The sequence below is a fragment of the Balaenoptera ricei genome, chromosome 19 (assembly GCF_028023285.1).
Source record: "Balaenoptera ricei isolate mBalRic1 chromosome 19, mBalRic1.hap2, whole genome shotgun sequence".
NCBI classification, from domain to species: Eukaryota; Metazoa; Chordata; class Mammalia; order Artiodactyla; family Balaenopteridae; genus Balaenoptera; species Balaenoptera ricei.
The window spans coordinates 50,413,131-50,436,471 of NC_082657.1; the positions used below are offsets into that span (position 1 = coordinate 50,413,131).

The window sequence follows — 23,341 nt, forward strand, 5'->3', positions numbered from 1 at the left end:
ATGCAGGTGGCATCAGCACTGGCACTGCTTGGAAAAGGAGCCAGAGAACTTCTGGAGGAGGGTCCAAACCCTTTTGTGCCTGGGATAAAACGTTCCAAGGCGGGCGGCCTCCAGGGCACCGTGCGCCCCTGCTGAGTGTGGTGTATCCATCCCACGGGATGCGCCCCGAGGACCCCAGCCTGCCCCCCTCGTCTTAAAGCGCGGGAACACCCACCCCCGACACACACACACACACGCGCGCGCGCGCGCGCCAGAGACCAAAGGCTGGAGGGTGGTGGTGGTGTTGGGCACCTTCCCGGAGCGGGCACCCAACCACTGGTCCCACTCCCGCGGGCAAGTCGGGCAGCCCCGCCCCAGCGCCGCCCCCGAACCGCGGTGGCGCCTGCGCCTGCCGGGCCCTCTAGCCCGACCAGTTTGGCCGCGCCGGGGCTCGGATTTCAAAGCCCGGGCTCCATTCCTGGTGAATGGGCCGGAGCTCGCCCGGTCTTTCCCACAGACCCCTCCCGCCACGGCCCTGCCCCTCCCCGCGGCCCTCCCCCCGCGCGTCCACGTGACGTCCAAGCCTCGGCGGCTCGGATTACGGACGCCGCTCCAGTCCCCGCGCCGAGGCTGCGCCGCCAACTGCCCGCGCCGCGCCCCCAGCGCCGCCCGCCAGCCCCGCCGCGACATGGCCCGCGCCGCCCCGCGGCGGCCCGCGATCCCCGAGCGCGGCGCGGCCGGCCGCTGAGCGCAGCCCGGAGGCTGCAGGCCCGACCCGGCCTCGGAGCGAAAGCCGCCGCGGCCCGGGTCCCCGCGCCCAGCCTGCGCCCCGCCGCCGCCGCCGCTGCCGCCCGGCCCGAGCATGGAGACGGCGGAGAAGGAGTGCGGCGCCCTGGGAGGGCTCTTCCAGGCCATCGTCAACGACATGAAGGTAACGGGGCGCGGCGGGGCTGGCCGCCCTGCGGGCGCGCGGGTTCTTGTGCGGGTGCGTGCCCCCTCTGGGGACGCGTGGCGACGGGCAGCCGTGCCCCGCTGTGTCCGTGCGCCGCCGTGTCTGTTTGTCCTTGTCTGAGCGCGTCTGGCCTGCGACTGCCGTGCGCCCGTGTCTCTGGATGCCCGTCGGGGGGTGTGGGTGCTCGTGTGTCGGAGTGTCCGTGCGGTGCCCGGGGTCCAAGCCCCGGGTCGCCCGCGTCGCAGCGCCCCCTTGGGGAGCCGACCCGAGCCTGCGCACACGCGGGCTCCCCGCGCCCCAGACCCCCAAACCATGAATGGGGTTTGGCTCCGGGAGCGACTCCACGGCCCTTTAACGGGCCCGGGGTCTCTCTGGCCTCCGCCCCCTACCACCACCATCCCCCCCACTCCCCCGCCCACGACGGCCCGGGAGCCCAGACAATGCTGTCACCGCCAAAGCAGGGAAAAATAATAAAGCAGGGAACCGTTAACTCCTTCCCTGCCGGCCTCGGCCTCCGCACCCGCTGCCCGGGTCCCTCAAAACAAGCTCCAGGACTCCAAGGTCTCCACGATGAGCGTTCCTGCATCCCAAAGCTTCTGTTCCCACCTTGGGAGGAGAGGGAGAAGGTTGGGTTGATGGAGCAACCCCAGGGAAGGGCTACTCTTGCTCCAGGCTGTCAGCTCCAACCCCCTCCCCATGATTGCCCAAGGTCAGGCTGCAGCGGGCCACCAATTCCTGGCCCACTGCTGGCTCACCAGGTGGGGAAACTGAGGCCTGGGAATGGCTCAAGGTCATTAAGGAGACTGCTGGACACTCCCTGACCTCACCCCTCACTGGTGGTCTAGGGAGTGAGGGGGATCCTCTCCCCCAAAGAGGCTAGGGTTTGGCAGGGCCGGCCCAGGCTGACTAGGCAGAGAGGAAGGGCAGCTCCGATGACAGGACGGGGGCCAGGAAGCAGCGTTTCTACCCTTCCCCTCTGAGGCAGGCCTGTGGGCAGGGGAAGAGCAGGGGAGAGAACTGGGAACTCGTCAGACCCCCGCCCTCACAACCTATCTCACACTCCCAAGTACACAACATAGAATCCTACCGTGACGTCGCAGGCCCCGGGAGGACACACCACAGTGCACACCACAGGGCAGGCCCTTCGGGGGGCTCCCGGTGCTGCCAGGGGAACAGCCCCAGGGGCAGCTGCCAGATCTCTGCGCCCCCACCCCCACCCCCAAGAGAACTGGAGCCACCCTCACTGGGAACTACAGGGTTAGCAGCATGCATAGGTGCCACTCCCTGCCCCCGTATAGGGTGCGCCCCTGAGAGCTCCATCCCCTGCAACCCCACTCCGAGCTTCTTCTACCGGCCCCCAAAAGTCCTGGCCTCTCTCTGCCCTCAGCAGCCCCTCCTGCCCTGTGGACATCACAGCCCTGGCACTGGGTTTCCTTCCTGGGACCAAGCAGCCCAGACAACCCTCCCCCAACCATTCCCAGGGCTGGCAGAGGGGGGGACCTTCCCACACCCTCCTTCTGGCATCCTCTCCACAAACACTGCAGAGAGCAGCAGCTTTTGCACAGAGCAGAGGGGCAGGACTGTCTCCCTCCCTCTCCAGGCAATTTGCAAGGAACTTTGGGATGAGATAGAAAGAAATGGGCCTAGATTGTAACAAGTGATTGAGGCAGGATTTTCTGACATGTGGAAGCAAACTGGGAGAGGTTTCACCTGCGGTGATGCCAAGTCCCGATATACCTACGACACATGCATGTGTTTGGGCCAGGGACAGAGCAGGGGACCGGGCCACCTGGAGGTCGATCATCTGGATTTGAGGGACAGCTTCTGGCTGTTTCCTTCGGTGGCCTGAGCCACAGAAGCAGCAGGGTTTCCGTAGAGGAACGTGGCCAGGTTGAGGAGACTGAGCCTACCTGTGAGGCCCCTCTACACAGGGCAAGCACGGCCACCGCACGGCCGCAGGACCCACAACAGCACACCCTGGCCCTCCTGGAGGCCCAGACCCTGGCGTGGGAGAGGCAGAGTAGGGGGAGGAGGACCTACACCTGGAGCCTGGGGGGCCTGGAGGAGGACAGTAGCTCAGGGATCGGGAGGGGGCCCTCGGGAGCTTTCCCTGCCTGCTGTGCCTCATTTAGCTCAGATGCCCATCGAATCCCAGAGAAGGGCAGGGACTTGCCCAAGATGACAGGGCTGGGTGTGGCACCCAGGGCTCTGCCTCAGCCCCAGGCCTCACCTTCAGCAGCACTGGCCCATCCAGAAAACAGGGTCATAATCTCTGCCTGCCCTCGAGAGTGGGGAGTGTCACCTGGACACATAGGCCCTGGCCAGGTGGGAGAGGCTCCTGGCAGAGAAGCAGGGGTCAAGTGTCTGCTCTGTCCGCCAGCATTAACCTAGCATTTACTGTGTGCCGGGCACTGTGCTAGTGCTTTCGATGCAGTCTCCATACTGACCCGCTGACATCGGTGCACTTCCCATCCTGACCTTACAGGTGAGCAGACAGGCTCAGAGAGGACACCCTGGCCCAAGGCCACCCAGAAAGCCCCCTCTCTGGGATTGCAGCCTGAGTCTCTCCCCTGCACAGCCCAGGGCCTGGTCAGAGACAGTGTCCGGGGGCCGGGGACCTGGGGCCCAGCAGCCTCCATATCAGCCTCATCCCATCCACTTGAGCACCTCTAGTGAGCATGTAACCTCTCCCCTCCAGAGCAGCCCACTGCTCTGGGGGCAGAGCTGGGCGTCTCTCCCATCCATGTAGATCCTGCCCCCTACCCACCCTTGATGCCCAGATATTCATCTCCCCGCATCCCGGAAGTGGGGGGGGGGAATCCCTGACGTGTAGTGACCAGTCAGACAAGGGATCAGATCCTGACCCTGGCACTCGATGGCCTTGGGCAAGCCGGTTAACCTCTCTGAGCCTCAGTTTCCTCATCTGTAGAATGGGGGTGACAACAGTATTCATTTCACAGGGTCATTGTAAGGATTCCATGGGATCACACAGTGCCTGGCCCACCGCACGCTCTTGATCAACAGTAGCAGTCCCTGTCACTAGTGGTAACAACCCAGAGTCCTAGAACCTGACAGCCAGGGTGCGGCCTATGTGAGGGCACAGGTCCAGGTGAAGACTGAGGACACCCCTGGGGCCCTGGCTGCTTCGGCCCCTCAACCTCACCTCTGGAGTCCTCATGAGTTACCAGTGGGGGGTGGAGTCTCAGGTCCTTAGAGACCCAGGTGCTCCTGTCCATCTGCTGAGGAGGGACCGGGCCTGGCCTCCCCCATGCCCCATCCTGTCCCCTCTCCACCTGGAAAGCCAAGGCTGTGAGGGTCTGGGATGGAGCGATTCTGGCTGGGCAGAAGCGTCGGGGTGGGCCCCAGCCAGGGACTTTAATGGGGTAGGGACCTGTGTCTTCCCAGCTTCTCCCAGCCTGCTGCCCTCTGAGACTTCCCAGAGGCTGCTGGGGGTGCTTAGGTTTTCTGGGGGCCAGGACGGTGCCTCTGGACCCCTGGACCCACAGCATCATCCCTCCTCCCTGGAGGTCTTGGCAAGGCTTGGGGCTGAGGGTGTTGAGGTGAGGGAGGGCGCCAGGCCCTCAGGACTGTCAGGGGTGGCCTCCCGGGCTCCTTTACCCTGAGCCGTGCCGCACGGAGACAGCCCACGGACAGCCTCCCCCTTCCCGCTCCAGCCTGTGTGAACTTCTCAAATATTTGCTTTCCCTGGCCACTGGTTGGGCTGGGCTGGGAGGGGAGGGAGTTTCTGAGGCTCCCAGAAGCTTCCCTGTCCTCCCCACCCTTGCAGGCTGGCCCTGTCCCTGGGGTTCCAGCCCGGCAAAGCCTCCCTCTGAGGCCCTGGGGACTGGGGTCTCTGCCTTCCCCCTTTCCACTGGAAAAGCCCCAGCTCCCAGCGTCCCACCCCACATGGAAGGGAAGGTCGGCAGCACTTTGGGGCTAGGGGCTTTGCCGGCCTGAGGCTCCCCTTCAAGGATCAAGTCTTCCACAGGGCCATTGGGCCAGGACCCAACAGCCATGAGAGGGCCCATTAGCCAGAAAAACCCCTTGATCTCACTGGACAGCTTGATCACCAAGAGCCTGGCTTCCCTACTGGGAAACCCCCTCCCAACTCAGAACTTTGGGCCAGGCTGGGATAAAGGCCACACTGTGTCCCCAGGAGGGGAGGGGAGCCGGGGGTGGAGAAAGGTGGCTCTGTTGGCCGCACAAGGCCCCATTCAGCCTGGGGCCTGACTGTCCCAGGCAGGCTGGCCAGGCTCTGAAGCAGCCATAGCCTCCCCGGGCCTGGGAGCCACTTCTGCTGGCCCGGGATGGATGGATGGCCGGGCTGGCAGTTGCTTCCAGGGCACAGGGTGGGGGCCCCAGAGGCCCCAGTTTAGACCTGGCATGCCTTGAGCCCTATGCACTGTGCCTCTGCCCCCATGCCATGTGGACCATCCTGGGCTGTGTCCGGGGAACATAGTGCCCCTCATGTGGCTCAGCCCAGATCCCCTGCCAGGCCCCTCCCATCCCCGAGGAGACAGGACCTGCCATTCACTGTTTCCATCTCCGTTGAGGATGTGGGCCACCATTGCAGACAATGGGCCAGAGTTCCTGACTGTCAGGAAGGGAGGAATGGGCAAAGGTGCGTGTTCCCAGGGCCAGGCCTTCTTCATGCCCCAGGTCTCTGTCCTTGGTCGCCTGTCCCCCTAGAGAGCCCAAGAGCCTTCCTCTCCGCAGGGGCAGGGCTGCTGTCTCAGAAACTGCCCAGAGTCTGGACCCAGGCATGTGGGGAGCCCAGCCCAGGTAGAGCCCTGCAGTCCTCATGGAGTCTCCCTTCCTCTCCCATCTCCTCTGCAGAGCTCCTACCCCATCTGGGAGGACTTCAACTCCAAGGCCACAAAGCTGCATTCCCAGCTGAGGTGAGGCTGCTGAGGGTGCCCCAGCTGGGGAGGGAATGGGTAGAAAAGACACCTCACCCACAGACCACCCCGCTGTCCATCTCCCCAGGACCACTGTGCTGGCTGCTGTGGCCTTCCTGGATGCCTTCCAGAAAGTGGCTGACATGGCCACCAACACCCGAGGTAGGGAGGGGGCATGGCTGGAGGTTGGGGATGCCCCAGGTTGGGCTTGGAAGCTGGAAGGGCTGAGTGGAATATGAACCGGGAAGGGGACACCAGGCCCAGAGTCGGGACCTTGAGTTCTGCTCCCTAGTGGAATGGGCTTTTTGTGGAGAGAGTGAGCCTCTCGTCATTAGAGGCATGCAAGCAGGAGTGGGCGAAAGATGACAGGATGTTACAAAGGGGCGTTCCCTTCTCGCTTCTGGGTGGCTGGTTTGACCCCTCAGCCACAGTTGTTCATGCTTCCCTATGGTGAGTTTGACTGTGGCTTCTTCTTTTCCACCCCCTTCTGCTCTTCTGAGAGCACAGAGGGCAGGTGAACATTCCCTGTTGGCCTTGGCATCTCCTCTGCATTCTGGTCCGAGTAGCAGGGACCTGGGTCCCCTGCTCCTTCGGGTGGTGAGAACCAAGGCAGTGGGCGCGTGCTGGCACTCTCACACCTGCATCTGGGCACACCTGGAGGGGGTTCCCGGTAGGGCAGGAGGGGATTTTGGTTGGATCTTTGGATGGTCTTTGGTGCCAGCCTCTCCTAGCTGGGGTGAAGGGCAGCTCCTGGCCCGACCAGCAGAGCAGCCGCAGCTGCAGGAGGCTGGCATAGCCAGGATGGGCAGGACCTTGGTCCCGTACGGAGGACGGTCTTGGTAAATACTGAAAAGAGATCAAGTCGCCTGCTGGGGCCGGCAGGATTGCGGAAAGCTGGGGGGGCGGGGCGCGGGGTGCCGGCTCGGCCTTCGCGGGCCGGTGCGCCCCCTCGTGGCCCGAGGCCGGGACTGCAGAAGCCCCGGCGGGCCCGTTCACACGCTGCGCGCTTGCCTTGCCAGGGGCCACGCGGGATATCGGCTCGGCGCTCACGCGCATGTGCATGCGCCACCGCAGCATCGAGACCAAGCTGCGGCAGTTCACCAAGTGAGTGGGCGCTGCGGTCGGGGAGCGGGGGGTGTCACGGGGAGTGTAACGGGGAGACCTCCATGGTGGCCCTGACCCTCTTGCCCCCGCCCACAGTGCGCTCCTGGAGAGCCTCATCAACCCACTGCAGGAGCGCATCGAGGACTGGAAGAAGTCGGCCAACCAGCTGGACAAGGACCACGCAAAAGGTGGGGCTGGGGCTGGGCCGTGCTTCCCGCCCCCCCACTGGGCGGAAACCCGCATCACAGGGCTCCTTTCTCATCCCTTGCACAGAGTACAAACGAGCCAGGCATGAGATCAAGAAGAAATCTTCAGACACACTGAAGCTGCAGAAGAAAGCACGCAAAGGTAGAGCCCAGAGCTGGCCCACAGAGGCACAGCCCCAGGGGGCCCCGCTCTGTATCCCCTGCCGCCCTGTGGGGCGCCCCAGGGCATCATCCTGGCCTGAGGGGCCCTATCCCGCACACAGGACCCTCCAACCTGTTGGGTGGGGCAGAGGGAGCACCATGCACCCCAGACCGGACCCAGGACCTCCCCTCCTAGGGAGGCAGCAGGAGGCCCAACAGGCCCAGGCACCCCCAAACCCCACCCCCCCAGCCCCAGGAGTGGCTCTGTCCATCCGGCTGTCTTTCACACATTCTTTCTTTCTCTGTCTCTCCTCTCCTCTCCTCGTCCCAATCCTTCCTGTAGAGCTACTTGGTAAGTCAGATGTCCATTCCTCCAGCTGCTCCTCCCGTCCTTGTCGTCCTTGTCGCATTTGTCTGTCTCCCCCAGCTCAGGGCCATTGGAAGGAGCCTCTCCAGGCCAAGGAAGAGCGAGGAAGGCGGTCGGTCCAGCGAGGGAGGGGCCTGGGGCACAGTCCCCTTGGGGCCCCTGGGGCCCCTGGCCAGGGATGAGTCCGGGGCCACTGCTGGGTCAGTCTGCCAGGCCAAGAGGGGTTGGACCGGGCAGGGTGGGGACACAGGCCCTGGCTGCCCCGCCCCCGCCAGGCCCTCCCAGAGTCCTTACCTCTTGCCTCCCCACTTCCTGTCTCGCTGTCTCCTTTACATCATCTTCTCGCCTCTCCCTGTCTCTCTCGCCGCTTCTTGGTGTCGCTGTTGGTGTCCTTGTGCATCATTCCCTGAGCTGAGTGGGGACCCACACGGAGGCACCCCGTTCCCTGTCCCCTGGGCCCAGCCCCTAGCCCTCTTGGCCCCTACACCCCCTCGTGGCCTGGCCTACAGCTGCGCCCCCATGCTCTACTTGGTCCTACTTCCCTTCCTCCTCCCTGTGCCCTGGGACGTGAGGGGCCACCATCCCACGGGCAGTGAGGGTATCCTGGGGGGTGGAAGTCTCATCTCTTGTGGAGGTTGCCACTGAGCTCTCCTGAGCACAGCTGCTCCAAGGGCGGCCCTGCGGCTGCCCAGGGCTCTGCTCACCCCAGGACCTGGGTGGCTTCGCAGCTTTGGCGTCTTTCCTGTGTGTTTGTTTGTCTGTCCTCTCTGTCTGCTCTGGGGACCAGCCCTTCCACAAGCCCCAGCGTCCCGACTGCCCTCCCCAGTCCCCTGGCCCCCACGGCAGTGCCCAGCCCCACGGCCAGGGACACCACCACGGGGTCTGAGCTGTGGATGCAGTGGGCCGGGCCGGCATCCCCAGCGTGGCCTCTCCTCCCAACCCCTCCAGGGAAAGGAGACCTGCAGCCCCAGCTGGACAGTGCCCTGCAGGACGTGAACGACATGTACCTGCTGCTGGAGGAGACGGAGAAGCAGGCGGTGCGCCGGGCCCTGATTGAGGAGCGTGGCCGCTTCTGCACCTTCATCACCTTCCTGCAGCCTGTGGTGGTGGGTTCCTCGGGCACAGAGAGGCGTTCTGAGTGTCTCCACCGTTGCGCTGGTTGAGGGGTTCCCAAGAACCATGATTTGGGAGCCTCCGTCAGCCCGAGCAGCGTTGGTTGGTGGGAAGGGGTGAGGGAGGGGAGACCCGGTGTGGCCTGCTCCTCCAGGGTGCGTGGGCAGGGGCGGGGCCGAGAGGCTGACTCACTGCTCCATCAGAACGGCGAGCTGACCATGCTGGGAGAGATCACCCACCTGCAGGGCATCATTGATGACCTGGTGGTGCTGACCGCGGAGCCACACAAGCTGCCCCCCGCCAGCGAGCAGGTGCGGCCAGCCCTGGGGACAGGACAGGGGAGGGGAGGGCTTGCCCTTGGTTGGGGATGATAGAGGAGAAAAGGGGACAGCATTTGGGGGAAGCAGCTGGACACAGAGGACCACCTTCTGTGGGGATCTAGGAGCATCTGCCCAGGTGAGGGGTGGTGTGCCCAGGACCCAATGGGGGCCTTACGTCGAGAGCAGACGGGTGGAAGTCCCAGATCCGCAGGATCCCCCTGAGCCAGCAAGACTTGATGATGCCCACCTGCCATCCACACCCACACGCGTCAGCTCCCCTAGACCCAGACGCTCCTGCCCCCACGTGCCGCCCTGCCCGCTTCACCTCACCACCGTGCTCCCATTGCACTAGGGTCAGCCCTACCTGACAGCGCCGTGGCGTTGCTCTCACTAGGCGCTTACTGTGTGCCCAGCCCACGCGGAGCACTTCCCATGGGTCTCCTCATTCATTCACCCCAGTGGCCCTTTAAAATAGGAATGATTGGCTGCATTTCACAGGAGAAACCCAGGAGAGACCCAGGAACTTGCCCGAGAGCAGAGCAGAGAGCAGAGCCAGGATTTGAACCCCGTGGGGCCCTTCATGGTCACTCTGGCCTGGCTCCTCTGCCAGCGACAGTGAGTCCTCAGGAGCACCAGGTTCTCCCATGTCCTGGCCTGCGCAGCTTCCCTGAGAAGCAGAGCGGGCAGAATCTCCCCAGGCATCCCCCGCAGCCCTCTGGCAGCCCTGCTTCCTGCCCCTGAGTGAGGAGCTTGTGTTAGGAAAAGGCTGGGGGGCAGGGGGCTTCAGACTCCCAGGGATCGCCTTTGGGGCCCGGTTCTCAATTGGGAAGACAGCAGGGGGCCTCTGGCCCTACTAGCCCTAGGAAGGGAGGCCCAGGAAAACGATGAGGCTTTCTGCAGGGCAGGGCTGCTTCCAGTGACCCCATCCATGTCCCCATCCAGGTGATCAAAGACTTGAAGGGCTCAGACTACAGCTGGTCCTACCAGACCCCACCCTCATCGCCCAGCAGCTCCAGCTCCCGGAAGTCCAGTATGTGCAGGTCAGTGGGGGGCTGAAGTGGGGTGCAGGGAGGGGCAGGGGTACTGCAGCAAGGAATCGGGAAGGTCCCACCAAAACTGCATCAATAACAGCTTCAGGGCCCCAGAATTCACACAACTCCTAGGTCGTCAAGGAATCTGCAGGCATAGGGGAAACTCTACTCTCGTCGCAAGACTGCCGCTAGTGCAGGCGTGTGTTGGGGGCGGGCGGAGGGGCAGCAGCTTCGTTTACGGAGCAATAAGTAATGTACCAGGTGCCGTGCTAAATGCTTTATGCATTTTCTTCATTGAATCCTAACACCACCGTATCAGGTATGGTGTTGTCTCCATCTCACAGAAGGGGAAGCTGAGGTACAGAATCCCGGCATTTAACCACTAGACTCTGCCAGGCTCAACACAGTGCTGGGGCAATAGTAAGAATCTAAGATGGGGAGGGCTGTGGAGGCTTTGGGGAACATGTGCTGAGGCTACAGGCTTATTACTTTATGGACACTGCAGCCTGGCTGGTTCCTGAGAGCTGGTGCCTGGGCAGCTGCCACAGGCCCGAACCTCAGCCTAAGCTGGGCCCCGAGGTCTTGCAGAGCCAGGGAGAGGCCAAAGGTCTTGCTCGATCACCGCTCAGGCTCAGGATCAGGAGCACTTCCTGGGTGGGATTTGGAGAGCTATTTAAGATTCAAGGCTCCTCGGCGGGAGGGCAGTGAGCATAGCGCGAGTTACTGGCGGGGAGACCCCTCTGTGCCAGGCACCCTTTCCCCAGATCCACCTTGGCTGGGCAACCGGGGCATGGGCGGTAAGCCAGGCACAGCAGTCAGCTGCTCCTGCAGGGAGAGGAGGGTCCACGTCAACTGGCAGCTCTTCAGACCCCGGGTGGGTGACTGGCACAGGAGGGGAGGGTTGATTGCAGGGGACACCCATGACCAAGGGTGGAGGCTGGGGACCTTCCCGGTCATGCTCAGGAGGAAGGCAACCTTCATTGCCAGGAACGTTGCCCAGGGATGAAATGGTTGCATAGAGGATATGAACTACAGAGGGCTGGACACCCTTCAGTGGGTGGAAAGGATGAGGGCAATGGTGAGTCCAAGACCCACACAGACCGTCACCACGCACTAGACGTTCAATTAGGATTTGATGGCAAATATCAGGCTTTGAGAAGACAGTCATGATCAGACTTATGTCTGGTTGTAGCCTAACTGGGAAACCCTTTGATGCTGGGTGACTCCGTTTCCTCCTTGTTTTAACCTAAGGTCTACTGTTCTTGCTGGCAGAGTAGGAGGTAGCACTGGGGTGCTCCGGGGCAGGCGCTGGGCCAGCTCTTCAGTGTGGTCCCCTGCCCAGGCCCCACCCTGTCCCACAGTCCTGGAACCCAGCTCCTCTGTGGCACTTTGGTCTCAGGACCTTGTAGTCTGACATTGTCTTTTCCTTCCTTTGCCCCTCACCTCTCTCCCCCGCCCTCGTCTGTCGCCCTTCCACACACACCCCTGTGTCTCCCTGTCTGGCTGCTGTGCGACCCCCTTCACTCCCCCAGCGCCCCCAGCAGCAGTAGCAGTGCCAAGGGTGGCGGAGCCCCGTGGCCTGGGGGTGCCCAAACATACTCACCCGGTTCCACCTGTCGCTACCGCAGCCTGGCACAGCCAGCCACCACCAGCGCCCGCCTCTCCAGCGTCTCCTCCCACGACTCTGGCTTCATCTCCCAGGATGCCACCTACTCCAAGCCCCCCTCGCCCATGCCTTCAGACATCACCAGCCAGGTGAGGGGGCATCTGCCGAACCACCCGGGGTGGGGTGCAGTGGCCTCATGCCAGCCTCAGGCTATCCACGTCAGGGGCCACCTGTAGCTGTTGAGACTAGCCCTGGAGGTCCCCAGGGCCACCACATTGAGGACCAACCTGAACTCACTGCCTCAAGGCTAAGGAGAGTTGGAAGGTCTTGGAGCAGCTTACCAGCTCTGGCGCCTTGTGACCCTCCCCCTGCATAGCCTGGCTGTGATGGAGTGGCTGGCCCTAGCAGGCACCCCCAGGAGCCCCAGGATCTGCAGACATCCTCCCCCTTCTCCACACTTTGGCCAGCTCATTCTGAACACAGAGACTGGCCCAAGAATCTCTTCAGATGTAGGCTCAGATCCTGCAGCCTCAGTGAGATGGAAACAGAGGAACTACAGCAGAAGACAGAGGGAGGTCAGGCCACATGCCCAGGGTGCTGTCCTTCCCCATCATGGCGAGTGCCTCCATTTGAGCTCAGCATTCTCTCTTTTCCTGCTCTCTTGCCCAAGGATGTCCCCACTGCATTGCCAGTCTCCCCTCCTCTGCTGGCTCGTTTCTGTCAGTACACAAACACACGCCCTAGTATCATCCATCTTAAAAGCCCTCCCTTCCTCCATGTTCTCCTCCAGCCACCTAGTCTCTCCTTCACAGCAAAACTTCTCAAAAGACTTGTCCACACTGACCACCCCTACCTCATTCCCCATTCACTCCTGTCTGCTTTACCTATCAGTAATTGAAAAGCTGGAATTGTTCATTTCTCCCATATAGTTCTATCCGTTTGCTTTATATATTTTGAGACTATTAGGTGCATACAACTTTAAAATGTTAACTCTTCTTAGTGAATTGAATCTCCTAATGTGAGGTAGTTGATCTTCTGTTACTTATATGTTTTCTAGCTTAAAGTCTGTTTTGATATTAACTACAGCTCCTTCAGCTTTATTTTGCTCAATATTTATGGTATCATTTTCTGTCTCTTAGCTTTTAAGCTATGTCCTTATGTTTTAGATGAGTCTCTTATAAACAGCATATGCCTAGATTTTCTTTTCTTATCCAATCTGACAATCTCTTAATTGACATTTTTAGTCCATTCATATTTATTATGATTACTGGCATATTTAGACTTCTGTCTTACTTTTTTCTTTCTATTCATTCTGCTTTTTCTGTGCTGCTTTTGTCTCTTCTCTTGCTTTTTGTTTTTTCCTTTCCCCATTATTTTCCTTCTACTGGATTTTAAGTTATACTTATTTCATTTCTTTTACAGGTTACCTTGAAATTTTACCATGCATCCGTAGCAAAGTCACAGCCCCACCTCCTGAATAATTCAAGGACCTTAACGTATATTTTAACTTCAGTCACCCACTCCCTCCCCTTATAAGCTATATATATCTCTTTAATCGTCCCCATGATTGACATTTTTTTTCTTAATTTTATCATTATTTTATACATACAGTATCTGTTTAGATTTACCCATATGTGTTTACACTTTTTTTGTTCATTTTTTCCTTGTATCCCATCTTCCTTCTAAGGTCACTTTCCTTCTTTCTGAAGTAAAATACGTCCTTTAGAAGTTCTTTTAGAATGTGTCTGTAGTAGTAAACTCTGTTTTTGTTTATCTGTAAACATGCTTTATATTTTTCCTCTTTCTTGAAAGTTAGTTTTGCCAGGGATGCAATTCTGGGGTAACAGTTACTCTGTTTCCACATTTTGAAGATATATTCCCCCTGTGTTCTGGCTTCTGTGGCTGGTTGTAATGTCTGCTGTCAGTCACTGTTGTGCCTTTGTGAATGATCTGACTTCTCTCTCTGGCCACTTTAGTTTTTCTACAATGTATCTAATTGTGGATTTGTTTTTGTTTAACCTCACTTGGTGTGTTTGTGTTTCTCTATCTATCTATCTATCTCTGTATTCATGTTTTTCATTTGCTCTAGGAATTTTCAACCATTATCTTTTTTTTTTTTTATAAATTTATTTATTTATTTTTGTCTGAGTTGGGTCTTTGTTGCTGCGTGCGGGCTTTCTCTAGTTGCGGCGAGTGGGGGCTACTCTTCATTGTGGTGTGTGGGCTTCTCATTGCAATGGCTTCTCTTGTGGCAGAGCACGGGCTCTAGACGTGCAGGCTTCTGTAGTTGTGGCTTGCGGGCTCTAGAGCGTAGGCTCAGAAGTTCTGGCACACGGGCTTAGTTGCTCCGCGGCATGTGGGATCTTCCTGGACCAGGGCTCAAACCCATGTCCCCTGCATTGGCAGGCAGGTTCTTAACTACTGCGCCACCAGGGAAGCCCGTCAACCATTATCTCTTTATTCTTACTTTCATTTGTGTGTTTCTTCATTCTCATATTTCCCATCTCTTTGTTTCTCTGGATAATTTCTTCAGGTCCATCTTCCAATGTACTTTTTCTCTATTTTATAGCTATTTAACTTAATCCATTAAGGGTTTGGTTTTTTTTAATTTTGAAATAATTTTAGCCTTGTAGAAAATCTGTAAAAAGAGTGCAGAGTTCCCACCCACCATCCCCACAGTCTCCCTGGATGTTAACATCTCATGTAACTACCAAACAATTTTCAAAACCAGGAAATTAACACAGGCACAATACTGTTAAATAGTCAACAGACTCTTTTCACATTTTGCCAGCTTTCTCACTAACGTCCTTTTCCTGGTCCAGGAGTCCAGGATCCAACACAGGACCCTACCTTGCATTTTATTATTGTGTCTCTTCAGGCTTCTCCAGTCTATAATGGCTCCTCAGTCCCTCTTAAATGACTTTTGAATACTGGTCATGTATTTTGTAGAATATCCCTCATCTTGAGTGTCTCTGATGTCTTCCTGTAATTAAATGGGCAGGAAGAGCACAGCAGTGGTTTACTGCCATTCCACCTCCTCACCAGACCTTGGTATCCTTTTCATTTGAGCCATTCTGATAGGTGTTATATCATAGTGCCCTGTGTTTTTAATTTGTATTTCCCTGATGACTAATGAGGTTGAACACCTTTTCATACTTTTAAAGGCCATTTGGATATCCTCTTTTTGTGAAGGACCTATTCAGATCTTTTGCTTGTTTTTCTCTCCTAGGTTGTCTGTCTTTTTCTTGTTGATTTGTAGAACTTCTTATATATTGTGGATACAAGTCTTTTCATCTGATAATCTTCTCTGATTCTGTGGGTTGCTGTTCTACTCCCTTAACGGGGTCTTTTAATGACCTAAAGTTCTTAATTTTAATGTGTGTCCAATTTATCCATTTTTTTTCAATTGTTACTGCTTTTTCTGTCCTGTTTGAGGTATTTTTGTGTACTCCAAGGTCACAAAGATGTTTTCCTCCAAAAAAAGCCTTTTTGTTTTACCTTTTCTTCATTTAGGTCTGCAGCTCATCTGGAATTGATTGTGTGTGTGTGTGTGTGTGTGTGTGTGTGTGTGTGTGTGTGTGTGTGGTGAGGTAGAGGTCATTTTTTCCGTATGAATATCTAATTGACAATTTTTTGAAAATACCATCTTTTCCTCCACTGCACTGTAGTGTGTTACCTTTGTCATAAAACGGGTGTCTGTGAACGCATAGCTGTTTCTGGAGTTTGTATTCTATTCCACTGGTTGATTTGTCTGTTCTTGCACCAGTACCACACCATCTTAATTATTAATAGCTTTATAAAAAATCTTGATATCTGGTAATAAAAGTCCTCCAGCTTTGATATTCTTCAATATTACCTTGTCTATTTTTGGCCCTTTGCATTTCCTTATAAATTTTAATATCAGCTTGTCAGTTTCCACTAAAAAACTCCAAAAAAAAACCCAAAAACAACCCCTGGGATTCTGACTGGGATTACATATGTCTCTCCATTTATTATGGCTTTACCTTCTCTCAATCATATTTTGCAGTTTTCATGTGAGGATCTTGCACATCTACTGGATTTTTTGCCCTGGGTATTTGATGTTTATTGATGCTATTTTAAATTATTTTGGCTTTTTCAGAGTCTTTTACTTGTTTTTTAGCTGCTGATATTTAGAAATTTGATTTTTTTTCTATGTTGATCTTGTATCCAGTAACCTCGCTAAAAACCCATATTAGTTCCTTTGAATATTCTATAATACATACACAGTCATGTCTTTTACAAACAACCATTTTCTTCTTTTCCAATCCTTTTGCTTTTTACTTCTTTTTCATGCTTTATTGCACTGCTAGAACTTCCAGTGCTAAATAGAAATGGTAATAGTGGGCATCCTTATCTTTTTCCAACCTCAGAAAGAAAAGTATTGATATTTTTGTAGATGACTCTTTATCAGATTAAGGAAGTTCCTTTCTATTGCTAGTCTAAGTGTTTTGTTTTCCATGAATGGGTGTTGAATTTTTCTGTTGAGTTTTCCAAATACGTTTTTCCTTTTATTTTTTATTTTTGTCTTAACAATTATATTGGTAAAATTCTAAATGTGTTTATTATTTCCTCCGAATCCTTACCTATAGAGTTTAGTTCCTTTTATTTTAGTCATCTTGGCTCATCATAAACTATTAAAAAGATCTGGGAGTCTAAACCAGGATGATTTAGAGAATCTTACTTGGCTGGTACAGGATCTGGAGAGGTGCTGCTGATTAGTTCCCTTCCAGGTTTAATTTGGGTCATCAACAGGGTGAGCTCTCCACCTTGCCACTTGCCCAGTCTCTCAACGACAGTGCTGAAGCCAGCCTCTGCCCTGGGGACCCTCATGGTCCTGTTTCTGCCCTTGCTTCTTTTTTCTTCATTCCTTGTTGTTGTTGTTCTTTTGTTATTTATGTATTTATTTATTTGGCTGCGCCGGGTCTTAGTTGCGGCATGCATGTGGGATCTAGTTCCCTGACCAGGGATTGAACCCAGGCCCCCTGCATTGGGAGCACGGAGACTTAACCACTGGATCACCGGGGAAGTCCCTCTTTGTTGTTTTGAGTTGGGGGGCCTCCTGGGGCACCTAGTTCCTGCCACTGTCCACAGCAGGAGCCTCCTGGGCACCCTCGGTCCTGTCCTCAGTGGGCTTCTGCCCCACCATTCTGTGAAACAGTTCTGGAGGTCTGCACAGACACCCCTCCGCCTCATCTGCACGGACCCCCAGCAGCCGAGCACAACTGACCCTCCCTCCTTTGCACGTCAGGTTCTTCCCCTGATTCTGTGACATCACCTGCTCGTGGTCTTCCTCCACACCACCAGCAGCTCCTGTCACTCTTCTTCGCTGGGCCATCCTCTTCCTCCAAAGCACTGAGTGTCGGCCTGACATCCTTGAACCTTTTCTCTAACCACCCTCATCCTGACTGCCTGGTGACCTTATTCTGTCCGACGGCTGCTGGATTTGTGGTTCCAAACCTGACTTCTCCCTGAACTCCAGACTGTAAATACAATTGCCTGCATTGCATCTGGGCATAGATACCTAACAGGCAGCTCAGCTTAACACGTATAGGATGGAACTCTGGACTCCATTCCTCCCCCAGGCTTGCCCTTCTGAGAAAACAGTGGCACATCAACCCGGCAGTTCAAGCCAGCACCCCGCTGCCATCCTTAGTATCGCTCTTTCCCTGCCCACCACATCCAGGCCATCAGCAGCCAGTCCTCTTGTTAATCCTCAAAGTGTGTGGTTATCGGGCTGGGCTGGGGGGCAGGTCATTGCCCATGGCGTGCACTCTGGGTGCTGGCTTCCACTGCATACGCTCACGGCCGTGGCCGTGGCCCTGGAGGGCGTGGGGTGGGGATTGCTGAGTCAGCAGGCCCCGCTGCATGCCAGCGCTGTGACCAGATCTGTTCTCTCCTCTCGTCCTGCCTCCCCGCCCATCCGCCTGCCTGCTCGCCTCTGCGTGGCAGAAGTCCTCCAGCTCAGCGTCCTCCGAGGCCTCGGAAACCTGCCAGTCCGTCAGCGAGTGCAGCTCCCCTACCACGGTCAGTGCTTCCCACCCGCAGCGGGACACAGGGAGGGCCCAGGTTCAACCAGGGGGGCGTGCACGAAGCACTTGCTCCCCGCGAGACAGGCCTCCTGGGCACCACCTGCAGCCACTCCCCACACGCTCACATCTTTCCCTTCTGGGCCCTGCCCCTGGGCCTGGCAGGACTGGGGTGTCACAGCACCCTCCGTGCTCTGTCCTTGGCCACGGTTGTGAGCCTGAGGCCCCATGTGGGTCTGGAAACCCTGAACCTCAACAACAGTGAGGGCCCCCTTGGCCATGAGCAGCAGGACCAAGGGTCCTCCTGACCTGCCTGCCATGCCCGCAGGACTGGGCCAAGGCCGGCCCCCACGAGCAGCCCTCAGGCGCCACCCTGCAGCGGAGGAAGGACCGAGTGGAGCTCCTCCGAGACACAGAGCCAGGCCCGGCTAGCGGGGGCACCCTGGGCCCCAGTGGAGAGGAGGCCCCGCGACCCCGCATGTCCCCTGCCACCATCGCAGCCAAGGTAAGCGGCAACTCCCTGGGCAGCCCAACCAGGGCCCCACCTTCACTCCTAGGTCAGCTCCAGGAGGCCAGGCAAGTGGTCGCAGGGCCAGCTGAGACCGCTCAGCCTGTTGGGGGCTGCCTGAGGTCCGGGCTGATGGGGGAAGCGGGGAGCAAGGCTTCAGCCTGCAGTCTTACCACCCCCAGCACGGTGAGGAGGTGTCGCCCGCGGCCAGTGACCTGGCCATGGTGCTGACCCGCGGCCTGAGCCTGGAGCACCAGAAGAGCAGCCGGGACTCCCTGCAGTACTCGAGCGGCTACAGCACGCAGACCACCACGCCCTCCTGCTCCGAGGACACCATCCCCTCCCAAGGTAGGCCCCAGGGGCCGGGGGCGGGCGGCTGGACCTTCCCAGGCCCCCAGGGCCCCAGGCCCACCGCATCCCGTGCCCCCCAGGCTCCGACTACGACTGCTACTCAGTGAACGGGGACGCAGACGGGGAGGGCCCACCCGAGTTCGACAAGTCGTCCACCATCCCTCGCAACAGCAACATCGCCCAGAACTACCGCCGCCTGATCCAGACCAAGCGCCCGGCCTCCACTGCGGGGCTGCCCACCGCCGGGCTGCCCACCACCTCGGGCGCACCCCCTGGCGTGGCCACCATCCGCCGCACGCCCTCCACCAAGCCCGCCGTGCGCCGCACCCTCTCCAGCGCCGGCCCCATCCCCATCCGGCCGCCCATCGTCCCCGTGAAGACGCCCACGGTGCCCGACTCCCCCGGCTACGTGGGGCCCACGCGGGCAGGCAGCGAGGAGTGCGTCTTCTACACCGACGAGGCCGCCTCGCCCCTGGCCCCGGACCTGGCCAGGGCCTCCCCGAAGAGGCTCAGCCTGCCCAACACAGCCTGGGGCAGCCCGTCCCCCGAGGCCGCCAGCTACCCGGGGCCGGGGGCCGGGCTGGCGGCCGAGGACGACGAGGTGCAGCAGCAGCAGCTGGCCGCCAACCGGCACAGCCTGGTGGAGAAGCTCGGGGAGCTGGTGGCCGGCGCCCATGCCCTGGGTGAGGGCCAGTTCCCCTTCCCCACTGCCCTGTCGGCCACCCCCGTGGAGGAGACTCCCACCCCGCCCCCCGCTGCCACCAGCGACCCCCCGGCTGAAGACATGCTGGTGGCCATCCGGCGCGGGGTGCGGCTCCGCAGGACCGTCACCAATGACAGGTCGGCGCCCCGCATCTTGTGATCCCACCCTCTGGCCCGGGTGAGGCAGGTGGCCTGGTCGGTGGGCAGCGGCCACTCAGAGCAAAGGCACAGTCAGGAGCGAGCGGAGCCAGGCAAGCTTTTTTTTTTTTTTTTTTTTTTTTAAAAAGTCATACGAGGCAAAGCCACTTTATTGGAAAGAGACACCCATCTTGGATTTCAAGGTTTAAACAGGAAATGACTTAACAAACCTCACCAGGATGGAGCCTGCGGGCCTGGAACTTGGATTTGGAGCCTGTTTCAACCTTTGCTTGCAAACTGTCCCTCCTCTTCCTCCTTTCGGGCCCTGCCTTTTCCTGGTGTGGGTGAGCCCCAGAGCTACGCTCCCCGCCCACAGCAGCGGGGCCGGGCCAGCCTCTCCCCGTCCCACCAGCCTGGCTGGGCCCGCAGTGCCACCGCTTAGCTAGCCTAGCCCGGCTTCTCGCCATCTCCCCAGGGACGGTGGCCTTGGGCTCTTCCGGAATGCTAGCCCATCCCGCCCTGACTGAGCTCCCTCCGCCTCCCTCCTCCGTCGTCTCATCTCTCTGCCTCTCCAGGCTCCTCTCCGTAGGGGAGCAGGGCCGACAGAGAGCAGCTGTGCAAGGGCCAGGGGCCCAACCGGCTAAGGTATCTGGTTTGCTGAGAAAGCTCTACGGGATGGCTGGCTGTTGCGGGGTTGGTGGGGAGGTTGCAGCTGGGAGCCCAGCCGCCGTCGCTGCCGCTGCCGTCGTCGTCGTCGGGGAAGGGGGTCTGGGCCCAAGTCAAGCCTCTTGGGGAAGACATGCAGGGGACCTGCTTGGAGGAGGCTGGGGACCCTGAAGCAGCATCCCCTCCTCCCAGGGGCGGCTGGGGTTGGAGGCAGGGCGGGGCTGGGCAGTGGGGAAGAAGTCCAGAGGCTAGGGGTCACCTGGCCAGTCCCCCAGGAGCTGCTTTCAGATGCCGTCGCCATCCGGGCACATGGCAACCAACCCTGTGGACCCTGGTGACGGTTTCAGCCACCTCTGGGGATGGGGGCTGGAGCTGGGGGCGGGGGCAGGGGGGACGGGAGGGGGTTCTTTTATGAACACATAATAAAATGAGCTGACCGGACAAGGACTGCTTGTGGGGACAGGGTAGACAGTACAGGGTGTGTCCAAGAGTGCCTGAGGGACGGGGGTGCCCACACTGGCCGTTGGGCCTGTGGCAGGAGGAGGGCCTAAGGGCTCCAGAGGCCAGAGAGCAACTCCTCTCCAGCGTCCGGTCCGGAGCAAAGCCGCAGTGAGGTTGGAAAGGGCTGGGGGCTGGGCCTCCTGCCGGTCTGCTGCGGACCAAGGGGTGGGGGTGGGGGTGGGGGGGCAGTCGGGGGAGATTAGCTTTGACTCTGTTGTCAGAGGAGACGCCCTCCCAGGATGGTCCAGGCAGCGGGGAGCGAGGTGGCGAGTGCCCCCGCACCATGTTGCATGCCAGCTCCAAGCAGGTAAAAGCACGTGTGCCAAGGGCGAGCGGCGGACTTCCTGCAGCCCCGCAAGGCAGCTGAGGGCGGCCAGGGCGGCAGGGTCACGGTCACGGGGCAGGGTCCCCTCCCGGGGTCAGGAGAGCTGGCTTTTCCTGGTCTGGATGGAGCCCGGGCTCCTGGTAGTTCTTGTGCCGGAAACGGGGGTCTAGGCACAGCAGCCAGGCGGGTGTGGGGAACCAAGGATGCCCCTGAGTGGATGGAGCCACGCGGGGTCCCCGAAAGCGGGTGGAGAACGGTACCTGTAAGTCGCTAGGTCGGAGAAAGGAGACTTGCTGAGCACACCACACCTGGAGGAGGGCCGGGCGAGGAAGGAGCCGGCAGAGCAGGTGGCCTGTATTTGAAGGTTTGGGGCGGGGCTTACACTGCCCCTCACCACAGGGTTTGCCCAGGTGGGCTGATTTAAGATGCAGGTTATGTGATGTGAGCAGGGTAAGGGGCAGTGGGGTGTGGGGTAGCTGAGTCCCCATGAGGAAGAGCTTGCCCCTGGGGAGGGGGATGGCTTCGGAGACCCAGGGAGGGGGTGGGTGTGGCACAGCTGCCCCACCCCCCACCCCAACCCATACTCCGGTGGCGCCCTTCCCCTCCAAGCCACCCCCAGGGCTGTACATAACTCCTCCATCCCCTTGATCGCCTCTCCTCCATTTAGTGACCACCTTGTAGGCCCATCCCTTTGGGATCCGAGCCAGCCATCCCGCATCACAAACTTTGGTTTGGGGGACTTCTTTACGTTTGTTTAATTTTTCTTTTTGTACAGAGAAATATTCTTTTCAAAAAGTGTCTTTTGACTGAAGTAACTTTTCTGGTGCTGTTGTTAACTTGTTCCTTTTTTTAATTTATTTCCCCACCCCAGGCCCCCCCTCCTGGTTCCTACTCACTTTTTCTTCCCTCCACCACCCCCTCACCGCCCCCATCCCATCTGAACCATTTTGTTTCTTTTCTTTCTGTCCGTTTTTGGATAAATGATCCTCTCCTTCCCCCCCCCCCCACCCCCCTGCAACCCACCCTCTCCTTGATTTAAATAGTCACTGCTACAAGTAACAAATGCACTGTGAAGATTCCAGTATTAATAAAGTTGTACTGTAATTAACACCCCTGCCTCCGCCTGGCTTCCTCCACCGCTGCTCACCGGGCAGCACCCCAGCCCTTGCCCATCCCAGATCCCCGCTGGGGGCGGGGCTCTGTGATGGGGGGGTGGGGGGCGTGCAGGAGTCACCAGGTCTCATGCCAGAACCCGTGCCTTTGAATGCCTCAGCTCTGTCCCTGCTGGGGGCGGTCTTGGGGCTGCCAGATGGAGGGGGAGAGGGCAGTGGCCAGGACGCACTGTGTGACATAAGCCCCCCCCCGCTCCCCCCCCCCAACCCGCAGTCAGGCTGGCTAAGGCTTCAGGGGCTGGGGCAGGGCTGGAAGGAACTCCGTCCCGCAAATATCTACCATTCCAGGGCCCTGGCTAAGGCCCTGACCATTCCAAATCTGAATCCTCAGACCGAGGCCCCAGGGCCAGACCAGCCCACCCCCTCCTCCTGCCTCCTGCACCTGGCAGGAGGGGAAAGCGGCCTTCTCCAGGTGGGCCTTCTCCAGGTTCACCCTTGCAGATGCAAAGCAAACCAAAACAAACCAAAACAAAGCAGGTGTTTAATAGAAAAAATAAAGGGAACTGTGGCAAGATGTGGCATTTGGCTACGCCCTCTCCCCAGCTTTGCTGCCCTCTCCCTGGCCTTGCTGAGTCGTGTCCCCCCCCCACCATGCCCACCTGGTACAGCTCTCACCTCTTTGGGCTTAGGAGACGGTCAGCCCTGCCCTCAGGGAAGGGGGCAGCCCGGGCAGTGCCAGGAGGGGCCGTAGGCTCTGTCTTCATTGACCTTCAGGTGCCCCCCAGCGCCTACCGCGCCAGGTGAGACCACGGGAGGTATGGAAGGCGGGAAGCTGAACCCTTCTCAGGCACTGAGTCCCCCTCAAAGGAGAAATACCCCTCTAGGGTCTCCTCTCTCAAGAGGAGCTCCCACCACCACCCAGAGAAGCCTCAGGCCCAGTCCATCTCCTGCAGGAGCTCCTCCAGCTGCCCCACCCAGTTACCATGCAGGCCACTCAGGGCAGGAGGCCTTCGCCCTGTGCCCTCAGCAGCGTCACTGCGCCGGGGCCCCAGCCGTGGGTGCCGGGGAGTGGGGCAGGGAGGCGGGGGGCTGCTGGCGCAGGGGGTACAGCTGGGCGGCCACACACTGTGACGAGGGCTCCAGGCTGTGAGGCTGAGGCCTTGGCACCTCACAGTCCTGCCAGTTCAGGACAGGGCTTTGTTTACCTGCAGGCGACACACCACACGCAGACACAAATAAGATTGCAGGAGTGGTCAACACCCGCCTCATCCCCA

The 23,341-nt window shown here is 58.6% G+C and overlaps 2 protein-coding genes across 13 annotated transcripts in view; one reads left to right on the plus strand and one right to left on the minus strand.

The window, feature by feature from the left end:
* The first annotated feature begins 762 nt into the window (after window positions 1–762).
* MTSS2 (MTSS I-BAR domain containing 2) lies at window positions 763–20,500 on the plus strand. 3 transcript variants are annotated; one of them, XM_059904857.1, is made up of 14 exons: window positions 763–910; window positions 5,768–5,829; window positions 5,918–5,991; window positions 6,849–6,933; window positions 7,030–7,121; window positions 7,207–7,281; window positions 8,596–8,753; window positions 8,964–9,071; window positions 10,023–10,120; window positions 11,644–11,866; window positions 17,688–17,762; window positions 18,093–18,269; window positions 18,455–18,620; window positions 18,704–20,500. In XM_059904857.1, the coding sequence occupies exons 1-14, from the start codon at window positions 842–844 to the stop codon at window positions 19,483–19,485; spliced, it is 2,244 nt and encodes a 747-aa protein (XP_059760840.1). In that variant the 5' UTR covers window positions 763–841; the 3' UTR covers window positions 19,486–20,500. The 3 variants fall into 3 exon arrangements, with proteins under 3 accessions (XP_059760840.1, XP_059760841.1, XP_059760842.1); XM_059904858.1 differs by having other exon boundaries at window positions 11,740–11,866; XM_059904859.1 differs by lacking the exons at window positions 763–910; window positions 5,768–5,829; window positions 5,918–5,991; ... (1 more) ...; window positions 7,030–7,121; window positions 7,207–7,281 and adding an exon at window positions 7,742–7,847.
* Window positions 20,501–22,352: 1,852 nt separating this feature from the next.
* IL34 (interleukin 34) overlaps window positions 22,353–23,341 on the minus strand; it is a 63,643-nt gene continuing 62,654 nt past the window's right edge. For all 10 annotated transcript variants that reach the window (XM_059904866.1, XM_059904865.1, XM_059904862.1 and 7 more), the window contains one exon: window positions 22,353–23,272. In XM_059904866.1, the coding sequence (XP_059760849.1) occupies window positions 23,100–23,272 (173 nt within the window). In that variant the 3' untranslated portion in view covers window positions 22,353–23,099. The remainder of the gene's footprint in view (window positions 23,273–23,341) is intronic.